Source organism: Micromesistius poutassou (assembly GCF_964030765.1).
Source record: "Micromesistius poutassou genome assembly, chromosome: 21".
Taxonomy (NCBI): Eukaryota; Metazoa; Chordata; class Actinopteri; order Gadiformes; family Gadidae; genus Micromesistius; species Micromesistius poutassou.
The window spans coordinates 7045181-7063713 of NC_140291.1; the positions used below are offsets into that span (position 1 = coordinate 7045181).

Sequence of the window (18533 nt, forward strand, 5' to 3'; positions counted from 1 at the left end):
GAGAAAGAACGTGCGTAAACTTCACTTGAAGAGCCGTGGACAGGAAGTATACTCTGCATACGCTTCCGGTTAGACACACGTGCATTTCTCGTATAATTTCCCCCCTCCGATATTTGCTATCCAGGTAAGGGTTTATTTTTTTTAAACCAGGACCATCACCAGTCAGTAAGTAATAATTGTGTTAGGACGAGTGTTGTTGCAGCAGCAAATAAGTGTATATACTTTTGCATAATTCTCCTGACCAACAGAGGGCGCACGAAATCCATTACATTTCTATTGAAAAAGGAAGAAGACTTTTCCGTGCGCTAGGCCTTCTGGGTAGGACATCTCCTGGGCGGCCATATTCTTTTATCGCCAAGGCTGAAGGAGAGAGGAGTATCATGAAGGGGATTCGGGGAATAAGCCAGCTCTCGGTAAGGATATTGTTTCAATTTAGCTCATAGGAATATATGATTCATCGAGAAATGATGATGAGATTGTTAATCGCTGTTGGAGTTATCAGGTTTCGTTAAAAGTCAAAGGACCTCTGTCTGTCGTTCAGATGTCAAGACAAGGGAGGAAGTAATCAACACTGCCTCTAACCCTAGATCTAGGGTCAAGTATATAAGCAACATTTCAAAATGTACAAGACGACCAACGATTGCGCCTCATACGGACACAATTACACGAGAAAAGGGTAGAAAGAAACTGAAGCTCCAAAGGGTTCTCCGCAAATAACTGAAATGGTCTCTGTCATCATTATGAAATCTAAAGGTGATACTCGTATGTGCATGTATGTGGGCGGTCAGATACGGTAATATCTAAAGTTTATGAACATTTTCTGACAGAGATCTAGCTGTAAATGCATGGCCTAAAATATCTTCCTTCAGAGAAACTCATACGTATTGTTCAATGTTGTGTTATAACCAAGTCAACATCGGTATTTGTAACCTCAGTCAAATAAAACGACAAATATAATTTCCTCCATACCAAGGGGGTCGTTGTGACCATTTACCAATGGAAGGTTTATATGTGATTTACTACTCTGTAACACTATTCTTTGATGGATTTCCAGACGAGGCTGTATGCAGCCCAGGCTGCACGCAAGTTGGAGGCCGCAGAACACGTTTCGTTCCAACCACAGGATGTTCAGGTCAGTGAGTTGTCAGTTCTCTTCCTCAAAGATGGTTCTATTTGGCCAACAGAACCCACCCGTCCCTAACCCAGGCACCTCTCATACTCTCTCCTGGGAGGGCTTCTCCAACCAGGATCACCATGTATGGCAGGGAGTACAGAGGAAGGCAGGGTTAGGGGTGTGTGAAACCTTTAACTTTGAGTTTACCAGACAGCACCACAGGTCGATTCTACAATCAAATTACTCATTGCACCAACAATAACTCCCTGTACTCAATCTATGGTTCTACCTTTGTATTGTATGTTGTTGTGAATTAAACATTATGGTTACATGCAACAGTTGACATATAAATTCAAATTCTAGTTTGAATTTGTCGAATACTTGGTACAATAACTGGACATGGTTACTTGGGCTCACGTCTTTAGTTTTCCTTTCGATGAGTTTGAACCCGTCCATCGGTAACAGCAATCAACCTCTCATCTCCCGTCCCGTCCAGGTGACCAAGCTCCCCAGTGGACTGGTAATCGCCTCCCTGGAGAACTATTCCCCGGTTTCCAAGATCGGCATGTTCGTCAAGGCCGGCTGCCGCCATGAGAGCCACGACAACGTGGGGGTCACCCACGTCCTCCGATTGGCTTCCAACCTGGTAGGGCGCTGCCATATCCTGCATGCATGGAAGGCGTGCCTGGTTAAATAGCCACTCACTTTGGCCCCACATGATGCAAACTTTCAAGAGACATGGTTCTCATCAAGTCATGACTTTTTGAATCTTCATTTCCATGTTTTACATAAAATAATATCTGATGGAAACTCATCTTCTAAATATTTGGGGGCAGGTATTGGTTAGGGGGTTTGACTCCCAGCTAGAAAGTTTGATACCCAACATCTGCATTCTAGCTACCCTCTGCCTGCTCATTAAATGACTAAAATAAATAATAATAATAATAATAATAAATCTTCAAGAGATGCAGTCCCTTTACTGAAGCTCACTTATTCTCGATTGCCTTCATTGTTCTAGCGTCAGGTGACCCATGTCAGGTGCGTTTATATTACGGTAGATCTGAGTGAAGTTGTTGTTCACATGCATTTGCTATTCCAGACCACCAAAGGAGCTTCGGCCTTCAAGATCTGCCGTGGCATCGAGGCAGTCGGAGGTCACCTGAGGTCAGTGGATTGCAATCGTAGAAAGAAATCCTCATGTTAAAATAAAAGTCTATTTGTCTAAAATAGATGATTACATAGAACATGAACAGTGTTCTCATTCGTTTGTGTGTTCTACCTTCAGCGTGACCTCAACCCGGGAGAACATGGCTTACTCTGTGGACTGCCTGAGGGATGACGTGTGAGTCTCATGGAGCCTTTTCCCTACACTCGCTCATCCTAAGGCCTATGACCATTTGTTCCTGTCATTTACCATGAGATATACAGTACAAGTACGACACCTGGTAAAAAAAACGAGAAATGCAAATGCTCAAATGTCGTTGTTCCAGAATCATCAGCACTCTGACTGTAACTAGTGTGCACCACTTCAAGCAAGAATTCGGATCAATCATAGGCTAGGCATGTCGGAAAACATTATTTCTGAAAACAGATGTTTGGACTTGAAAAACTGATTAGTCAGTGACGAGCCCGGTGTATAAAAACCAGAAAGTATTTATGATGGAATGTTTCCATTTTAGTGGGCAAAGCTTTTCCAGCCTTTATGACACTGGTTCAGCCGACCAGTAAACTTGTATACCAGTCGCATACGTTGTAAATTGTAACATTTTTGGTTGCTGCTACTCTGCCAAATCTCTTAAAATCTGAACAATTTAAAAAAACTTGCTCGAAATGCACACAAGTTCAATTACACACTTTTTCAGTAGTGTTACGGCCTGCAAAGGTGGTGAACCCCTGGTATAGACGATAGTTACATATGTACATTATATTTGACATGGCGATGTCATTGACATCAACAGGTCAAATGAGACAGGGGGCAGGTGATCCCAATGATCCTACAGCAGAGTTCCGATAACCAATTCAAACTCATTCAATAGTGTTTTTTCTTCCCTTCCTCTACCCGTGGGTTCTTCCCCGACACCTCCAGGGATACAGTGATGGAGTACCTGATCAACGTGACCACGGCGCAGGAGTTCCGCCCCTGGGAGGTGTCAGCACTCACTTCCAATGTGAGAAGGGATGTTCATGATGCTGCAGACAGCAGCCATGTTGGTCAGTACCCCTCCACTTGATGAAGGCTAGCAGTTCAAAGCCAATCAGGCTGTTAAGCGAGAGTAACAAAACAAAGCCTTTCATCAGCGTCTGAACATGTTTTTAACCAAAGCGACTCACAAGTGAGGCTGAGAGCTAAAAGCCATACAATCAACATTGGAGCAAGTTCTTAAAAATAAAGGAAAACAAAACCCGATGGGTATGATGAAAGTCTTCATCAAATAAGCCCATGTTGGCAATGGAATTTCCTTATCCATATAGGAAATAATGGAGTTATTCTATGTCAATGTCTGTGTCCGGTCTTTTCTGTAAAACAAAATATTTATTGTCTTTACGGGTGGTACAAAAATATCTTATGCTTTACATGTACTTGAGAAACCACAGGTCTGCAATTGTTTTTACTGACTTTCTCTTTTCTCGCTCTCTCTCCCAGCTATGGTTGAACTTCTGCACCAAGCGGCCTACAAGAACGCCCTTTCCAACTCTCTCTACTGTCCAGAATTCATGGTCGGCCACATTCAGTCCGAACACGTGAGAGCCTTTTCTATTCTAGTGGTTAGGGTCCTGGAGGTTTGCCCTTCAGGTTCATGCTACAAGGATGTATGTGGTCTGCCATGGAAGCAAACGTCCAACCCCTCTTACTTTGCCTCTTCCACAGCTTCATCAGTATGTCCAGAACAATTTCACAAGCGCCAGAATGGCCCTCGTGGGACTTGGTAAGAATCACCACCGGCAGTTAACTGTTTTCTGTGGTGCAATGAACATAATTGGGGTATTTACAAGGAAGGTAGACTTTAGGAGTTTCACACGCACTATTCAATTCTATGGTTTTGGGTATGGGTAATGGTTTGATTTCCTTGATTGATCGCTAATGGTACGGTTGTAGGTATAATTGAGGCTCAAACACTTTGACATTGTTACGATATGTCCATTGGTGATGTACAATGCCCCACAAAGCTTTGTGTAGCATTCCACTTTGCATAGCTAAACTCTTTCTGTTGGCTTGAGTACGTCACATGGAGACAATGCTGCAGTGGTTACAAGGGGGTTTAAAAGGGGAGTATGACTTCATATTGCTGTAGCGTCAACCACCAAGTAACAGATATTAGCATACCATATGACAAACGCAGGGGTTCTGAGTTGCAGGGGTTCCCTGCATATTATATTTGTGCGATCTTTCTTTGGTGAGGAAGTTGAACCAGTATTTTGGTAAGAGGAGCCACACTTTTGCAAGGCCAGATGCCTCGTCAATCCAGAGGGCACTTTTTATTTTAGTTTGGGACTTTTGGGACTGAGTTACATGTGTACGAGATTGAAATCCAGATGCTAAAAACGGCCAACCATTTTCTGGAAGGCCCGTGCTAAGCTAAATGTAGCATTTACAGGCTAGCTCTCCCAGCAGAGTCTCCATCCCTCCAGTCACGTGGCTGTTTTTGATCGCCTTGGTGGCAGATTTTATCATAGCATACTGCCAAATTTCTAACTAGCTTTCCCAATGAATAAAAATCCTGTTTCGTACATCGTTATAATACATTTCATTTATTGAAAGTATAAATGTACCATTTAAAGAATGTTGAGTAGCTGTAGCAAAAGTATTTCTGGGTTAACATAAGAAAATAGCCCACTAGGGCAGAACCTGCGATGCCTGAGAAGAATGCCAGTGACTAACGGCAATTAACGATAAAGTACATATTACACATACAGTAATTAAAAAAAAAATGGGGTGCATTTTTTTAATCACCAATAGACGTTTTAACAATGTCAAAAGTGTTTGAGTCTTTAAAATGACCTCAAAAACGACTTATGAATGGCATATAAACACACGGCTATTGATTTAAACGTCCCTTTTCCTTTCAGGTGTGGAGCACTCTGTTCTGCAGCAGGTGGGAGAGCAGTTCCTCAACATCCGCAGTGGGGCCGGTACAAGCGGGGGTCAGGCCCAGTACCGCGGAGGTGAGACCTGCAGAACTGCTCATGTCAAGCAGTCTCCTGTTAATGTCATGTACTTCTTGCGAACATCCACATCCATCAACACACAGTTAAATAAACAATATCAAATGCACACACACACATGACTTATAAAGATATAGATGTATAGATATATTTCTGATAAATGTAACTTTTATTAGGAATTCCTTGAATTTGTGTTAATTTGTTTTTGTCTCCCCCCTGTGGCATGCAGGTGAACTGCGGCAGCAGGCCAGGAGCAGCATGGTCCACTGTGCCGTGGTGAGTGAGTCTGTGGCGGCAGGCTCCGCCGACGCCCTGGCCTTCAGCGTGCTGCAGCACGTCCTGGGGGCTGCCCCGTATATCAAGAGGGGCTCCAACACCACCAACAAACTGGTCCAGGGGATCAACAAGACCACCAGCGAGCCTTTTGAGGTGCAAACGGACAGATGTTTTCGTTAAATGTCTTGCTCTACTTTCCATTTCTTTTAAAGGTTATAATCCAAACTAGAGGAAATACACATGTGTTGACTCGAGTAACTCATGGGTTGATTCCACCATATTTGTGATTTGACTTGATGTCCTGGAGAGCGCTAGGTCAGCTAATAAATTCCTTTTGATTTATTTTTCTACAGGCATCTGCTTTCAACAGCAGCTACTCAGACTCTGGTCTCTTTGGGGTCAGCACAGTCTGCCAGGCTGCTGCTGCTGGTGATGTAAGTACTTTGGCATGATTTATAAAGGTGGTGTGTGCCGTAGAAGACACATTTGTAATGGTAATATTGATAAAGGGGTGTGTAGGTATGGTGAAGATCTCCCAATTGGTCTGTTAAGGGGAAGAATTCACCCTATCAGACATCAGAAATTGACTTTTTTATGTAAAAACGTACATAAAAACACCCTCTGTCCTTCCCATCATCCCTCCAGGTGATCAGGGCCGCCGTGGCCCAGGTCAAGGCTGTTGCCGACGGTGACGTCACCGCGGCCGACCTCACCCGGGCCAAGTAAGGGACACGCACATGCATGGAAATAAGGTCACAACAGATCGTATTTAATAGTTGTATACGGTTGTTGGGGAGGTGCCTCGGTATTAGTGGAGTATTAAAAGTAAGAGCAAATGTCATCTCAAAGGATCAATGCCAGGTGTGTCCCTACATATAATGCAGTGTTCCAGAACTATGTTGGAAGCAGGAAAACACTAAAGGAAGCCAGTAACACTGTAATTAGGTGCAACTAACTCGTAATGGCTTTATGTTCAATCGGTCTGTCAATTTGTGTTTTTATATTCATGCTCCGCTACTATTGTATTCGCCCCATTTGACAGAATCCCCTGTTCACACACATGCCCGCACATTCACACTGCATCGGTTTGCAAGACAATTTAATGTCATCACCAGTTTGGTGAAGCGATGTATGATTCCACGGTCCAAAGGTTGATTTGCCAGAAGTTCAACCAGAGTTAAATGAGTTCCACATTCGAGTTGGGTGATTTGCAATTATTACATGCATGCCGTCATAACACAATGAGCATTCTCTTTATTTCAACCACATCGTCCTAGCCAACCATTTAAATAACCTTATTTAAACATAGCTCTGGAGGACTGCAACCCAGGGCACTCACTGCACCCGCATCGCTGGCCTACGCGGAGTCTCTGCGGGGCGGCGGTGAATCCGGCCTAGTGTGTGGCTCTTGGCCTCGTCTGACCCATGTATGTGTGTTGGTCCAGGACCCAGCTGAAGAGCCAGCAGCTGATGTCTCTGGAGACCTCTGAGGGCTTCCTGGAGGCCCTTGGCTCCCAGGCTCTGGCCAGCGGGGCCTACCTGTCCACAGACGCTGCGGCCAAGAACATCGACAACGTCTCCCTCACCGACGTGGCCAATGTAAGATGACGCTTGTTTGCATCCTACGGCGTCATAGCGGAAGTAGTGTGGATTCCTTCTTTGACGACACTGATATTAGTATCAGGGTTGTATTGGCAGGTCAAATTTCACACGCAAGGATTGGGTCATGGTGTGTTGGTGCTATGAAGAAAAATAACTACAAAAGAGCACAAGAACTGCAGGAAAAACAAGATAAAAAAAGGATATACAATCAAAGATATCTGGTGTAAAATATACCCGATTTTATTGTAGGTTATCAACATTAGGTTATTTATTTCTTCTCGTTTTGTGTATGTGTATGTATACTGTATATGTGTGTGTGTATGAATTGATTCTGATTGTGTTTTTAGAGTGAATAATTACGGTTATGATTGCTTATATCCATCCACGCTTTGTATCTGTAGGCTGCCAAGATGTTTGTGTCCGGAAAGAAGACCATGGCATCCGTTGGCAACCTGGGGTCCACTCCCTTCGTCGACGAGCTCTAACTGCTCTCTTCTAAACTGTTCCCTTCTCTACCTACCTGTCCTCCTTAGCGGTTGAACTGGTTGGTTTTGGCCGAAATGCTAAAAGAGAAATGTCATCATCCATCATAGTACAACTGTTATGAAACAATAGTCACAGGAGTGTCCTGTTTTTTTTTGTGAACCTGTAAAGTATTTCAGGGGTCACAAACCACATGTTTGCCAACTTGAACTGTATAATTGATGTAAATTAAAGAATAAAATAACTATCTCAAAGATTTGAGTTTTTGTGGTGAGAAATATTTATATGATTTCTAAATTGTATTTATAACCTTGTAGTCTCAACCCTTTACATAATGCAAGTCAATGATTTTATATATTATCCATTGAGTCCGGCTATCGTTGCACATGATGTAGGGATTCATCAATGTGACGTACGATGCATTGCGAGATGGCTAATCTCGCGAGATTGGCCATATACTCTAGACCAGATGGACCAGACCGAGACGGCAGCAGGATCACTGATCTCAGTTTGCATGTCATTAACGACAGACAACGGTGCTCGATCTATGCTGCACAGTAACCGTTATATGTATTGAGACGACACAAAAAAACTACGTTGTCGTGAGTACGCTATATTTTCCCGTGGACTGCTAAATTAAGGCTATACGGAGACGTAGCGTTGCGAGTCTGTGGAAAGTAGTTTACGCATAACTCTTAACTAGAAAATAGAGAATACAACAAAGGACTTCGAAATAGTATAGATTAATTTTTCGGGAAAAAAAACCTTGATGTTTCGAGGATCCTTTACCTTTTTTGAAACGGCCACTTCAGAGCCAGATGCCAATGAGCACGATCAGCGATCCTCGCCACCTTTGCTGGGAAAGTGCCAACTGCTCGGGCCATGGTGGGCTGTTTGAAGAATACCACAAGGAACTTTAAAGGGATCTCGCACCCACTCCAGTATTTAGGGGTCGTTTCAAATGCACAGGCCAATTTGGCCTGCGGCGATTATTTCAATATCCACGGCGATGGCAGCGGAGAAAGGACCCGATATAAACAGTGTGTCTGTGTAAGCCTGTCGCTGAACATGCCATATCCCTTCTCCCACTGGAGGGGTGCGATATAGACAATAGGACAAGCTGTCGAGTTTATCTCGCGCAGGGTCTATTTTTACTCACGCATTGCTATGGATAAACTCACCATCATATCAGGATGTCTTTTCCTAGCTGCAGACATCTTTGCGATCGCGAGCATCGTCAACCCGGACTGGATCAACACCGGAGAATCCAGCGGTAAGTTAGGTGAGGACACTTCTTTGAATACACTTGATCTGGTTCTTAATGCATCTGTGCCTGATAGCCCACCAGCCATGGCGAATTCAGATAATGAGTTATGTGGGCGGAAACTGGTGTTTGTTATGCGGTCATAGTGAAACTCTGGAGTGTTTCGTGACTGCTTACTAACTATGGATCAAAGAACAGCGACAAACACACCACTGAATATAGAATGGTACTACGGTTGTCCATGCAACTTTGTTTTAGGCCTATAGGCTACATAGCCTACTAATATATTGATATACAATAATTACATTACACATAACCCCTTTTACAAGATGGTGAAATACTTTTGTATGTGTGGATTTGGGAGTGCAGGTAGGGATGGGGGGTGTATGATTATGGATATAGACTCACAAATTGACATTTGCGTGGGACAGAGAGCAAAACATTTTGACAGCCATGTAAGTGCCCCCGTACCAGCCTCTCTCTCCATCTCACTTTCACTCCATCGCCCTCCCTGGATAAGCAGTTTATTTTTTATTTTTGTGGGTGTCCTGGTAGTGGAGTTCACACACACACACACACACACACACACACACACACACACACACACACACACACACACACACACACACACACACACACACACACACACACACACACACACACACACACAACCTCATCCATTTGCCCAATTCATTCTGTTAACGCTAGTGATGGCAAGCAGAACGCTTTCATTCTGGGTGATCCTCAACTGCCAACTAGTTGACGTCATCTCCATCACCCTGAAGCTAAATCATTAGCGTCAACGTGGAGTGGTAGGAATGGGCAGTGAGTGCAAGCCAACGTAGCATCTACAACTTGCATCAAGCAGGATTTTGTTGCATAATTCAACAGGCAGCCACCCACCCAATCAATTAAAAGGTTATTTTGTGCTGGCTAAGCCGGAACACTTTCCTGGTAGTCATTCATCAAAATAGGCACAACAGACGTTTAAATGCATTCCCCTTTTCGTAGAAAGAAATGAAATGCGGTGGGGGAAGCAGGGTTTTGTTTCACTTTAATTATCCTAATGCCAAATAGTTAGAAGTGTTGTTTATAAATGGAGTTGTATGTTGTGACTTTTAATTAGGCCTCCTGGGAATAAAAATTCTTCCTTCAGAGAATTAAAACCCTCTAAGCTCAATTATGACGGAAATTGCTCCTGCCTGGAAACACTTAGTGTGTGTGTGTGTGTGTGTTTGTCGCTGAGAGTTGTGTGTCAAAAACAGAATCAGCGTGTGTCAATTAATGTAAAGGGATAACATTGGGCTCCTCTCTCATACTTCCATGACTGTTTTTCTTCATATTTCTTCCTTAATTATTTCCTTGCTTTTCTTGTTTCTTCCATTCACCCCATATCCACACCATGTGTTATATGGTTAATTCTTAAAGAGGATTCCTTTTCCTTAATTGTAAAAAACAATGCTCTCCCACTGGGTTCTTCCTCAATTAACCTTCCATTACTTCCTGTGTCGCACATTATGCAGACAGAACTGCTCACAGATGCTGATGGGATGAAACGCCTTTTAGATCATTAGTTGATTGTTGTGGACATCGCTGTCTTGCATACCTAGTAGTATTAACCTGCTACTGTCTGTCCATTCTGCTTTCATTTGTTACTTTAAATCTCTCAAAGCCTTAGCCATGTAGCCTGTTGTGATTGAGTTCATGTTTGCCTGGGTGGTTATACTGGTGTGTGTGTGTGTGTGTGTGTGTGTGTGTGTGTGTGTGTGTGTGTGTGTGTGTGTGTGTGTGTGTGTGTGTGTGTGTGTGTGTGTGTGTGTGTGTGTGTGTGTTGCGAGCATGTGTTCCCCTGCGTGCTAACTAGCTATTACGTAGGTATTCTGTTGTAAAGTAGTGGGAGACTGTCTGCTTCTGGGTGCACATTTAACCATTCAACGTTTTGGGGCCATCTGTGGAACGTAGGCCCATGATCGATCAAGCCGTTACCTGCCTAAAACTTTGACTTCTTGTTTCAGTTTCAGGCACAAAGTTGGACGCAACAAAATACATTTCACAATATATACTATGTAAAATTATGGCTGTCCATTGCCACGATAACATTACAATAAAATGTTTCTTGTAAATGGACCAGGATCAGGGTTTATAAAAAACATTGCGGTGAATTGACCATAGCCATACGTTTTTTCATCCTTAAAAAAACATTTTCCATTGATGCATGCTTGGTGAACCTGCTCATAGAAATTCCATCCGACAAAAAAAACGCCTCTAAGGAATTTCCTGCCTGCCATTTCCCAGCGAGCCACATCCTCTTTCCCATAGCTCTTCTGTAAGACCTTTAATATGCTCTTATCTTGTGGCTTCACCCACAACCTTCTTGCTTTTCTGAGTGATAACACTCTAACGTTTTATTGATCTCTCTGGTAATGCTTTCCTTCCTTCATGTTGTCAGGCACATGAAGGCTTGCCCAGCACAGCCAAGGATTCAGGGTCATGGGTCAAGAACCCTTCTGCTACCGTGATCCCTAAAACAAAGTCCTCAATAAGGTCCTTGCCAAGTCCAGTGCCTCACTAAGACCAGGTCCTCACCCAGAACAGGTCCTCAATAAGAACCCGTCTTTACTCTCAGACCGAGTTTTCACTAACTCTGAAGTCCGCATTAAGTCCAAGCCTTCAATAAGAGTAAGTGTTCACAAAAAACGGATTCTGAGGTCCTCACTCAAACCAAGGGTTCACTACGTCTAGGTCCTCACTAAGACAAAACTATTCAATAGCAAGGTCGTCCTTAATAACTTTAGGCCTGTATAAAGACCAAGTCCCCATTAGAACAAGCCCCTCACTAAATCCTCTCAGGGCCACACAAATCACTGGCTCTAACACTCCTGGAAATAGGGAGAGACAGGGCCGGAGACAGGGGTGTGAGGGATGATTTAATAAGGGCTTTCTCTCAGAAGCCTGCAGGCTGCTGTACATGTGCAGTAGGATAAGACGCCCTTCCCAAAGTGATGAAGAAGGAGGCAGAGTACAGATCAAATGCATTCAGAGCTGAGCTACGCTGGTTTCATCTTTGTCGCGCGCGCGTGCGTGCGTGCGTGCGTGCGTGCGTGCGTGCGTGCGTGCGTGCGTGCGTGCGTGTGTGTGTGTGTGTGTGTGTGTGTGTGTGTGTGTGTGTGTGTGTGTGTGTGTGTGTGTGTGTGTGTGTGTGTGTGTGTGTGTGTGTGTGATACAGGACACACATTATGCATGCACAGTGTGCGCTAATTTGTGGCTTCCAACGGGGTGTGCATGGAGGACTTAGAGATATTGGTATACACGCCATTAGGTGCATTTGTTTCTCCGTGTCGACATGGAGAATTGTGTATGGGGGTGTGTGAAATTGTACAACGAACGCGGCGGGTATAATTGGAAACAACAGGAAATGGTAGAAAGTCTCTCTCTGTTCCAGTGACTCGCCATCGTGTGAATGACCAATCAATTTTTTTGTTATCACTTTGTTCTGCGATTAATTCCAACTCTTCCAGTCTCCCCCCCCCACCGCCTTGATCTAATAGTCCGGCCTCCATCTTTGTCTACACACTCCCTCTCTTTGTCTCTGGGATTGTGTGTGTGTGTGTGTGTGTGTGTGTGTGTGTGTGTGTGTGTGTGTGTGTGTGTGTGTGTGTGTGTGTGTGTGTGTGTGTGTGTGTGTGTGTGTGTGTGCGCACATGTGCGCACGCACACACGCACGATAGAGAGACACTGCTGTTGGCCTGCGGCCCAACCCTGTCACTCTTGGAGCCTGTTGCCATGCCAACGGGTCCTTAACCGATATCCCTGCAGCGCAGTATGAGCGGAACCCCCCCCCCCCCCCGCGGTCATCCGGGAGGTCATTAGGTCTCGGGCGAGCGGAGGTTCAGACGGCCGGCCGTGCATGCTGACACCTCTGTCGGGCTTCAACGTCGCCCCTTCCTCGCTGAGAGAAACGCAGCTGTTGTGCTGCTGACGAGGATAGACGGAGCGCGGTTGCACGGAGCTATGTTCTACCCGCTGTGGTGTTTGTGCGCAACAATCGCCGTCACGCGTTTGAACGCCTGAAATGCGGGTCCATCGACTGCACCCTGGAAAAAACAGTCACCCTCGTGAGAGAGTCAGAGCAGTTAGAGTTCGCTGAAGGGAACGCCTCAACAATTAAGCATGGCTCTGATGACCCAACCAGCATCCCTCTGGTTGCCAAGACAACCTTCTCTACATCCTTAGCTACCACTTTATTCTAACCTTGTCTCCCTCTCCCTCCCTCTCCCTCTCCTCCCTCTCGTCTCTCCCCTCCTCCCTCCCTGTCTCCCTTCCCATAGGCTCCCTCACGGTGGGCCTGGTGCGTCAGTGCCAGACGATCCACGGGCGGGAGCGGACCTGCATCCCGCCGCGGCTGCCCCCCGAGTGGGTGACCACGCTGTTCTTCATCGTCATGGGCATCATCTCCCTCACGGTCACCTGCGGCCTGCTGGTGATGTCCCACTGGCACCGGGAGGCCACGCGTTACGCCCGCTGGATCGCCTTCACCGGGAGTACGTGGCGCATTCACCACACACAAATATGCCTGAATATATATATACACCTACCCAACAATACTGTTCGAGGTGTTCCCTTCAGCCCTGTGAACGTCGATGAAAAAGGCACACAAAAACACGCACGGGTAGTAGGGATGGGTCCGAATATTCGATTATTCGACCATGAAAAATTTGAGTTATTCACATCCCTAACAGGTGGATGACGGGGCAGGATAGCGTAGCGGCTAGGGTGCACGACGCCCAGGCAGAAAAAGTACCGGGTTTGGTCCCCAGTGTCCGCAATCGACCGCGCATGCATCGTTGAGCAAGATGCCTAAAACCAGCCCTTCTCGCTCCTCCGTGGCCCGTGTTTGGGTTCGCCGTGATTGGCCTTGAACGAACACGTCTGCTGAATGGATATTCATCACATGGGCTTTTAGCAGCACGAGAGCATACTTGGTAGGCGTGCATCCGTTTATGCCCGCGGTCCGTCGTTTGAAGGCTCGCGCAGTGTGCAGGTATAAGGAAACGACGCGTCAACGACAATGTTTTAAACCAAGAAAGCCCCTGCAGCACATCTCACAGTTACCCAGGGAGCGAGGCAGAGGAGTGTGAAATTGCAGCGGATTACATAACATTAGCATTAGCTTATTTCATTTGCAAAGTGTGTCATTCCGTCTTCCGGTTTCTCTGGAGTTCCCCCAGGGCTATCTCCCAGCACTTCCCCTGCGCAGAGGTCACATCCCCTGTGCTTTGTGTGTATTACTCACACTGTTCCTGGGTCACTTTATTTTTGTTGTACAAAGGGCCCAATGAGCACGTCCATATTTAGCGCTGGCGGATTTGGTTGTTAATTGAATCCTATTCATCTTTAAGGAGCCATGCTCCAAATATCGAGCAGGCACGCGGGGAGGTGGGGATTGTTTGAACCCCCCCCAGTAATCCTGATTGATAGTTCTGTTGTTTTTGCTCTTGAGTTAAAAGTAATGGAATTGCTAATGATTAGCTGCGGCATTAGCGTCCCACGCTCTCGGGGGGGAGGTGGGGTTTAGACGGCGCTATGTCGCGTGTGTTGTAGGTTGCCTTCAGTCCTGCAGAAACCCCAACAATGGGGGGGGGGGGAGAAAATCTGTCTCCTGAGGGTCGGATGTGTTGTTATAAGTGTGTGTGTGTGTGTGTGTGTGTGTGTGTTAGGACGTTAGGGATGCTGAGATCTGATGTTTTCTTCACACTTCTTGGAATAGCCAGCTCAGCTCTGTCCATTATAGAATGACAAGCAACATGCACACACACACTCGCGGATGCATGCACTTATGGGACACACACACACTTTACTTTATTAACAGTGTTTTGAGAGTTGTCCTGCTCATGGCTTTTACTTAATGGTTGATCATAGACGCCGTTCTGAAAAACCTTGACGGCGCCAACTCATAAATGGACCCGGGTCTATTTTTACCACTGGGTGAGAAAAGATTTCTGTCTGGCTTCAGCAGGGGAGGAAATGAAGACACAGGCCAGCAACAAGGGCTTTTTTAGCAATCTTTACATAGAAAATGTGATGCAGGTCGCCTTGATTGGATCAGAGAATCTCCGGCGGTCACCGCTACCTGAGAGAGAAACGGGGGCTGCGCTCTCGTTATCTGGCAGACTTAATAATGGCCTCACCCACTTAATAAGCTGATTCATGTCCTTGATTATATTATAATCTTTGAGATTATTGTGTATTATGAGGGAGATGTGACAGTTTTACCACTGGCAACATTTCTTTCGGAGCTGACAATACTGAATATTCCGAATGATCTTCAATCTAATGGGGGCCGGCTGGTCTATAATGGCTAGATGTGAGACTCCCAGTTTAACGCTGCTGTGTTCGATCCCCCCCCCATGTCCACTAACTAGGCGTCATGAGCAAGATGCCCTAATCCTTCCCTGCTCGTTGACGGCATGCATATCTATCTGTGCTCAACTAAGTGCTAAATGACAAAACGGTGACTGGATTGTATTTTGTAACACGCCCCTTCCTCTCTGCTCTGTCCCTCTGTTGGTCTGCAGTGGTTCTGTTCTGCATGGCGGCGCTGATCTTTCCCATCGGCTTCTACATCAGCGAGGTCGGAGGTCAGCCCTACAAGCTGCCCAACAACACGGTGGTGGGTTCCTCCTACGTGCTCTTTGTGCTCTCCATATTTTTTACCATCGTGGGACTGCTGTTCGCCGGCAAAGTCTGCCTGCCGGGCTGAAACTTTCTTGTCTGCGAACGCCAGAGAAAACATCGCCGCGGAACACAACTGGAAAGGACTTCACCCCGCGGGGTTCCGGGCGCGGAGAGAACGTTGAGAACGTCGAGGAGGCAACGCGGGGAAAGTACTTTTGCCGATTTCTTTGTCGATATTTATGTTGTCGGGACGTAGCTAGTCTCCGGGAGGACGGAGTTGCGGAGTTGCGTCGTACCAAAATGTCCCGCCTTCCTCAGACTTGTGAGGTCACCAAATGCAAAACGGGACCGCCGGAGGAGGCCGCCTTTCATCCCAGCGTTCATCGTGTATTCTTTGCTTGGCGAAGGCGTCAGAATATCAAGCTAAGACGCCAGCGGATAGCAGCCAGGAAAGGTCAAAGGTCATGTTTGGCCATGAATGTTTTGTGGGATAAGGAGCTGGTCTCTTATGTTGTTGTTTTGTCATGAAACAATAAAAATAACAGATCACCCCTTAAACAGAATGTTACAGTTTGTATTGCTTGTTTCAGCAATATATTGATTGGAATTTCAGCCGTCGACTGGACAAACTAACAGACAGACCAGTTATTGTTATGTTATTTCTGGAAGCACTGTGATACTCATGAATGATTTTGAAAATGTCATTAAAAATAACCCACGGAAACCGCCACTTACCCTACCCATTTAGTCAAAATGAATTCATAGAAAGCTGACGTAGCAAGACGCCTCTGTACTTAACATCCATGACACCTGACCTGTGGTCTCCAATATCAAAATGAAGGGGAACGCCTCGCTCAGCGCAACCTTAGTCCTGGTTACCGTTGTTGTTTTTTTCATTTGTTTTTTGGGTTCCAAGCAAATGTGTTTTGGAGATCCTCTCTGGGGCTAGTGAGTGATGATAGAGCACACGGCCTGGTGTGATGTCACCGGGAAATCTTAAATAAGATCTAAGGGGATTTCAGGAACTCCAAAGCCATTGGTCATAAGAAGATATCAGATCTTTAGAAAACAGGGAGTAGGCTCAAGGCTTGTTCACTGTGATTCAAAGTAAGCGATAAAACACAAAAAAGGGCTATTGTACGAGAGGGTTATGCAACACCTAATTATAGATTATTCCTGTGCAAGCGACTAATCTTAAGCGTGAGGCTGGCTCCAGCTGTTGCGACCCACACACAAACACTCTCGTCCCTGTGCAAAAAAAAAAAAGAAGCAGTGCCCAGGGAACGTACAGGATATGTTTGGGTTGCTATGGAAACGGCTGAAAATGATTTGCTTGCTTGTGTGTGTGCATGTGTGTGTGTGTGTGTGTGTTCATACCTCGTTTCACAGTTGAGAGCAGCTGGGGGTGTAGGTGTGTGGGGTGGTGTGGAGAGGGGGGGGGGGATGGGGAAGTGTCTTCTCATGAAGGTCATCTCAGGGAAGGGCCCACTGTAATAAAATAGAAAGTTCATGATGTTCGAGCGACTGCTCCTCTCCCACTGCCCTTCTCCTCAGCTACACGGCTCCTTCAAGGGCAGCTCTATTTAGGACCAGCCCCCTTTCCTCTCCTTAAGGGTCTGCTCTGGGTGCATCCTGAGAGAGAGAGAGAGAGAGAGAGAGAGAGAGAGAGAGAGAGAGAGAGAGAGAGAGAGAGAGAGAGAGAGAGAGAGAGAGAGAGGAGAGGAGAGAGAGAGAGAGAGAGAGAGAGAGAGAGAGAGAGAGAGAGAGAGAGAGAGAGAGAGAGGAGAGAGAGAGAGAGAGAGAGAGAGAGAGAGAGAGAGAGAGAGGAGAGAGAGAGAGATTGTTTCCATGGTAACAAACTGCCATTAAGAGTTCAACTGTAAAGTTAGAAGTGTGGTCTCTCTCTCTCTCTCTCTCTCTCTCTCTCTCATGTCCAAACAGAATACTAGTAATAGCTTTATGAATCAATGTTTTTACGTATTTATAAGAAGCAAAGAGATGTTATAATGATACAAGAATTAGCATGGGCTTATTGGCTCATTGTGGACTAGAATTACCGAATAAATTGTTAACCTGTCAATGGATAAACCCGTTCACCTCTGCCTGTTGATGGCAGTATGCTCTAGCGCTCCAATGGAAAAAAATCAAAATAATTGTTTGGTATATTGTATGTATGTATATGTTGGGGGGGGGGGGGGGGGGCTGCAGGAGAGACTTTCACTGTATAACATCACAAAATGTGCTTCAATTACAATTCATAACAGTGGATTTACAGATCAAAAGGTATTTAGCTAAATGTTATTTGTGTTGGCTTGTGTTGTCCCACATGTGGAAAGAAAAAGTCCATTGTAGAACTGCATTACCTGAATTTAATAATTGGTTGCTCTGTACGTTTACAATGTGGGAAGTTGGAGACCTCACCTCAATGATATCAAGATATCATTGGGGCAATGTCACAGCCTCCTTCTGTTTGGTTTCGGTCTGGACAGTGCATCATATAGAGCTAAGTTGCTTTTGGGTTAGTTATACAACAATAATAAGTTGTCAAGGTATAATATGTTATTCAATAATTCAATAATAATTCAATAGAAAAAAAAACATTGGTAAAGGCATATCTTACACATAGGATACAGGAACGGTTTAGAAGAAAGGAAACATTTGCATAAACAAATATTGAGATGGATAAAAAAAGTCATACAAACCTTGTTAAATAACTGAGAAAGCCATATTCAATAGAAAATAAAACATTGGTAAAGGCATATCTTACACATAGGATACAGGAACAGTTTAGAAGAAAGGAAACATTTGCGTAAACAAATATTGAGATGGATAAAAAATCATACAAACCTTGTTAAATAACTGAGAAAGCCATATTCAATAGAAAATAAAACATTGGTAAAGGCATATCTTACACATAGGATACAGGAACAGTTTAGAAGAAAGGAAACATTTGCG

The 18533-nt window shown here is 45.1% G+C and overlaps 2 protein-coding genes and 1 long non-coding RNA gene across 4 annotated transcripts; 2 read left to right on the forward strand and 1 right to left on the reverse strand.

The window, feature by feature from the left end:
* Positions 1 to 313: 313 nt before the first annotated feature.
* Positions 314 to 7895, forward strand: uqcrc2b (ubiquinol-cytochrome c reductase core protein 2b). Its single transcript, XM_084485692.1, has 14 exons — positions 314 to 413; positions 1055 to 1132; positions 1611 to 1760; positions 2214 to 2278; positions 2400 to 2456; positions 3201 to 3325; positions 3759 to 3856; positions 3984 to 4041; positions 5183 to 5278; positions 5508 to 5707; positions 5908 to 5988; positions 6200 to 6276; positions 7000 to 7153; positions 7558 to 7895. The coding sequence occupies exons 1-14, from the start codon at positions 381 to 383 to the stop codon at positions 7639 to 7641; spliced, it is 1356 nt and encodes a 451-aa protein (XP_084341818.1). The 5' UTR covers positions 314 to 380; the 3' UTR covers positions 7642 to 7895.
* LOC311366942 lies at positions 7586 to 9079 on the reverse strand. The gene is made up of 3 exons (XR_014639640.1): positions 8821 to 9079; positions 8429 to 8529; positions 7586 to 7719 (listed from the first exon to the last, which is right to left on the reverse strand). It is a non-coding gene; the product is annotated as an uncharacterized lncRNA (long non-coding RNA).
* Positions 8442 to 16292, forward strand: LOC311366930 (modulator of smoothened protein-like). Of its 2 annotated transcripts, none has more exons than XM_084485712.1 (3): positions 8442 to 8921; positions 13232 to 13444; positions 15479 to 16292. In XM_084485712.1, exons 1-3 carry the CDS (start codon positions 8807 to 8809, stop codon positions 15661 to 15663), a joined length of 513 nt encoding a protein of 170 aa, XP_084341838.1. In that variant the 5' UTR covers positions 8442 to 8806; the 3' UTR covers positions 15664 to 16292. The 2 variants fall into 2 exon arrangements, with proteins under 2 accessions (XP_084341838.1, XP_084341839.1); XM_084485713.1 differs by having other exon boundaries at positions 8442 to 8912.
* Positions 16293 to 18533: the final 2241 nt, after the last annotated feature.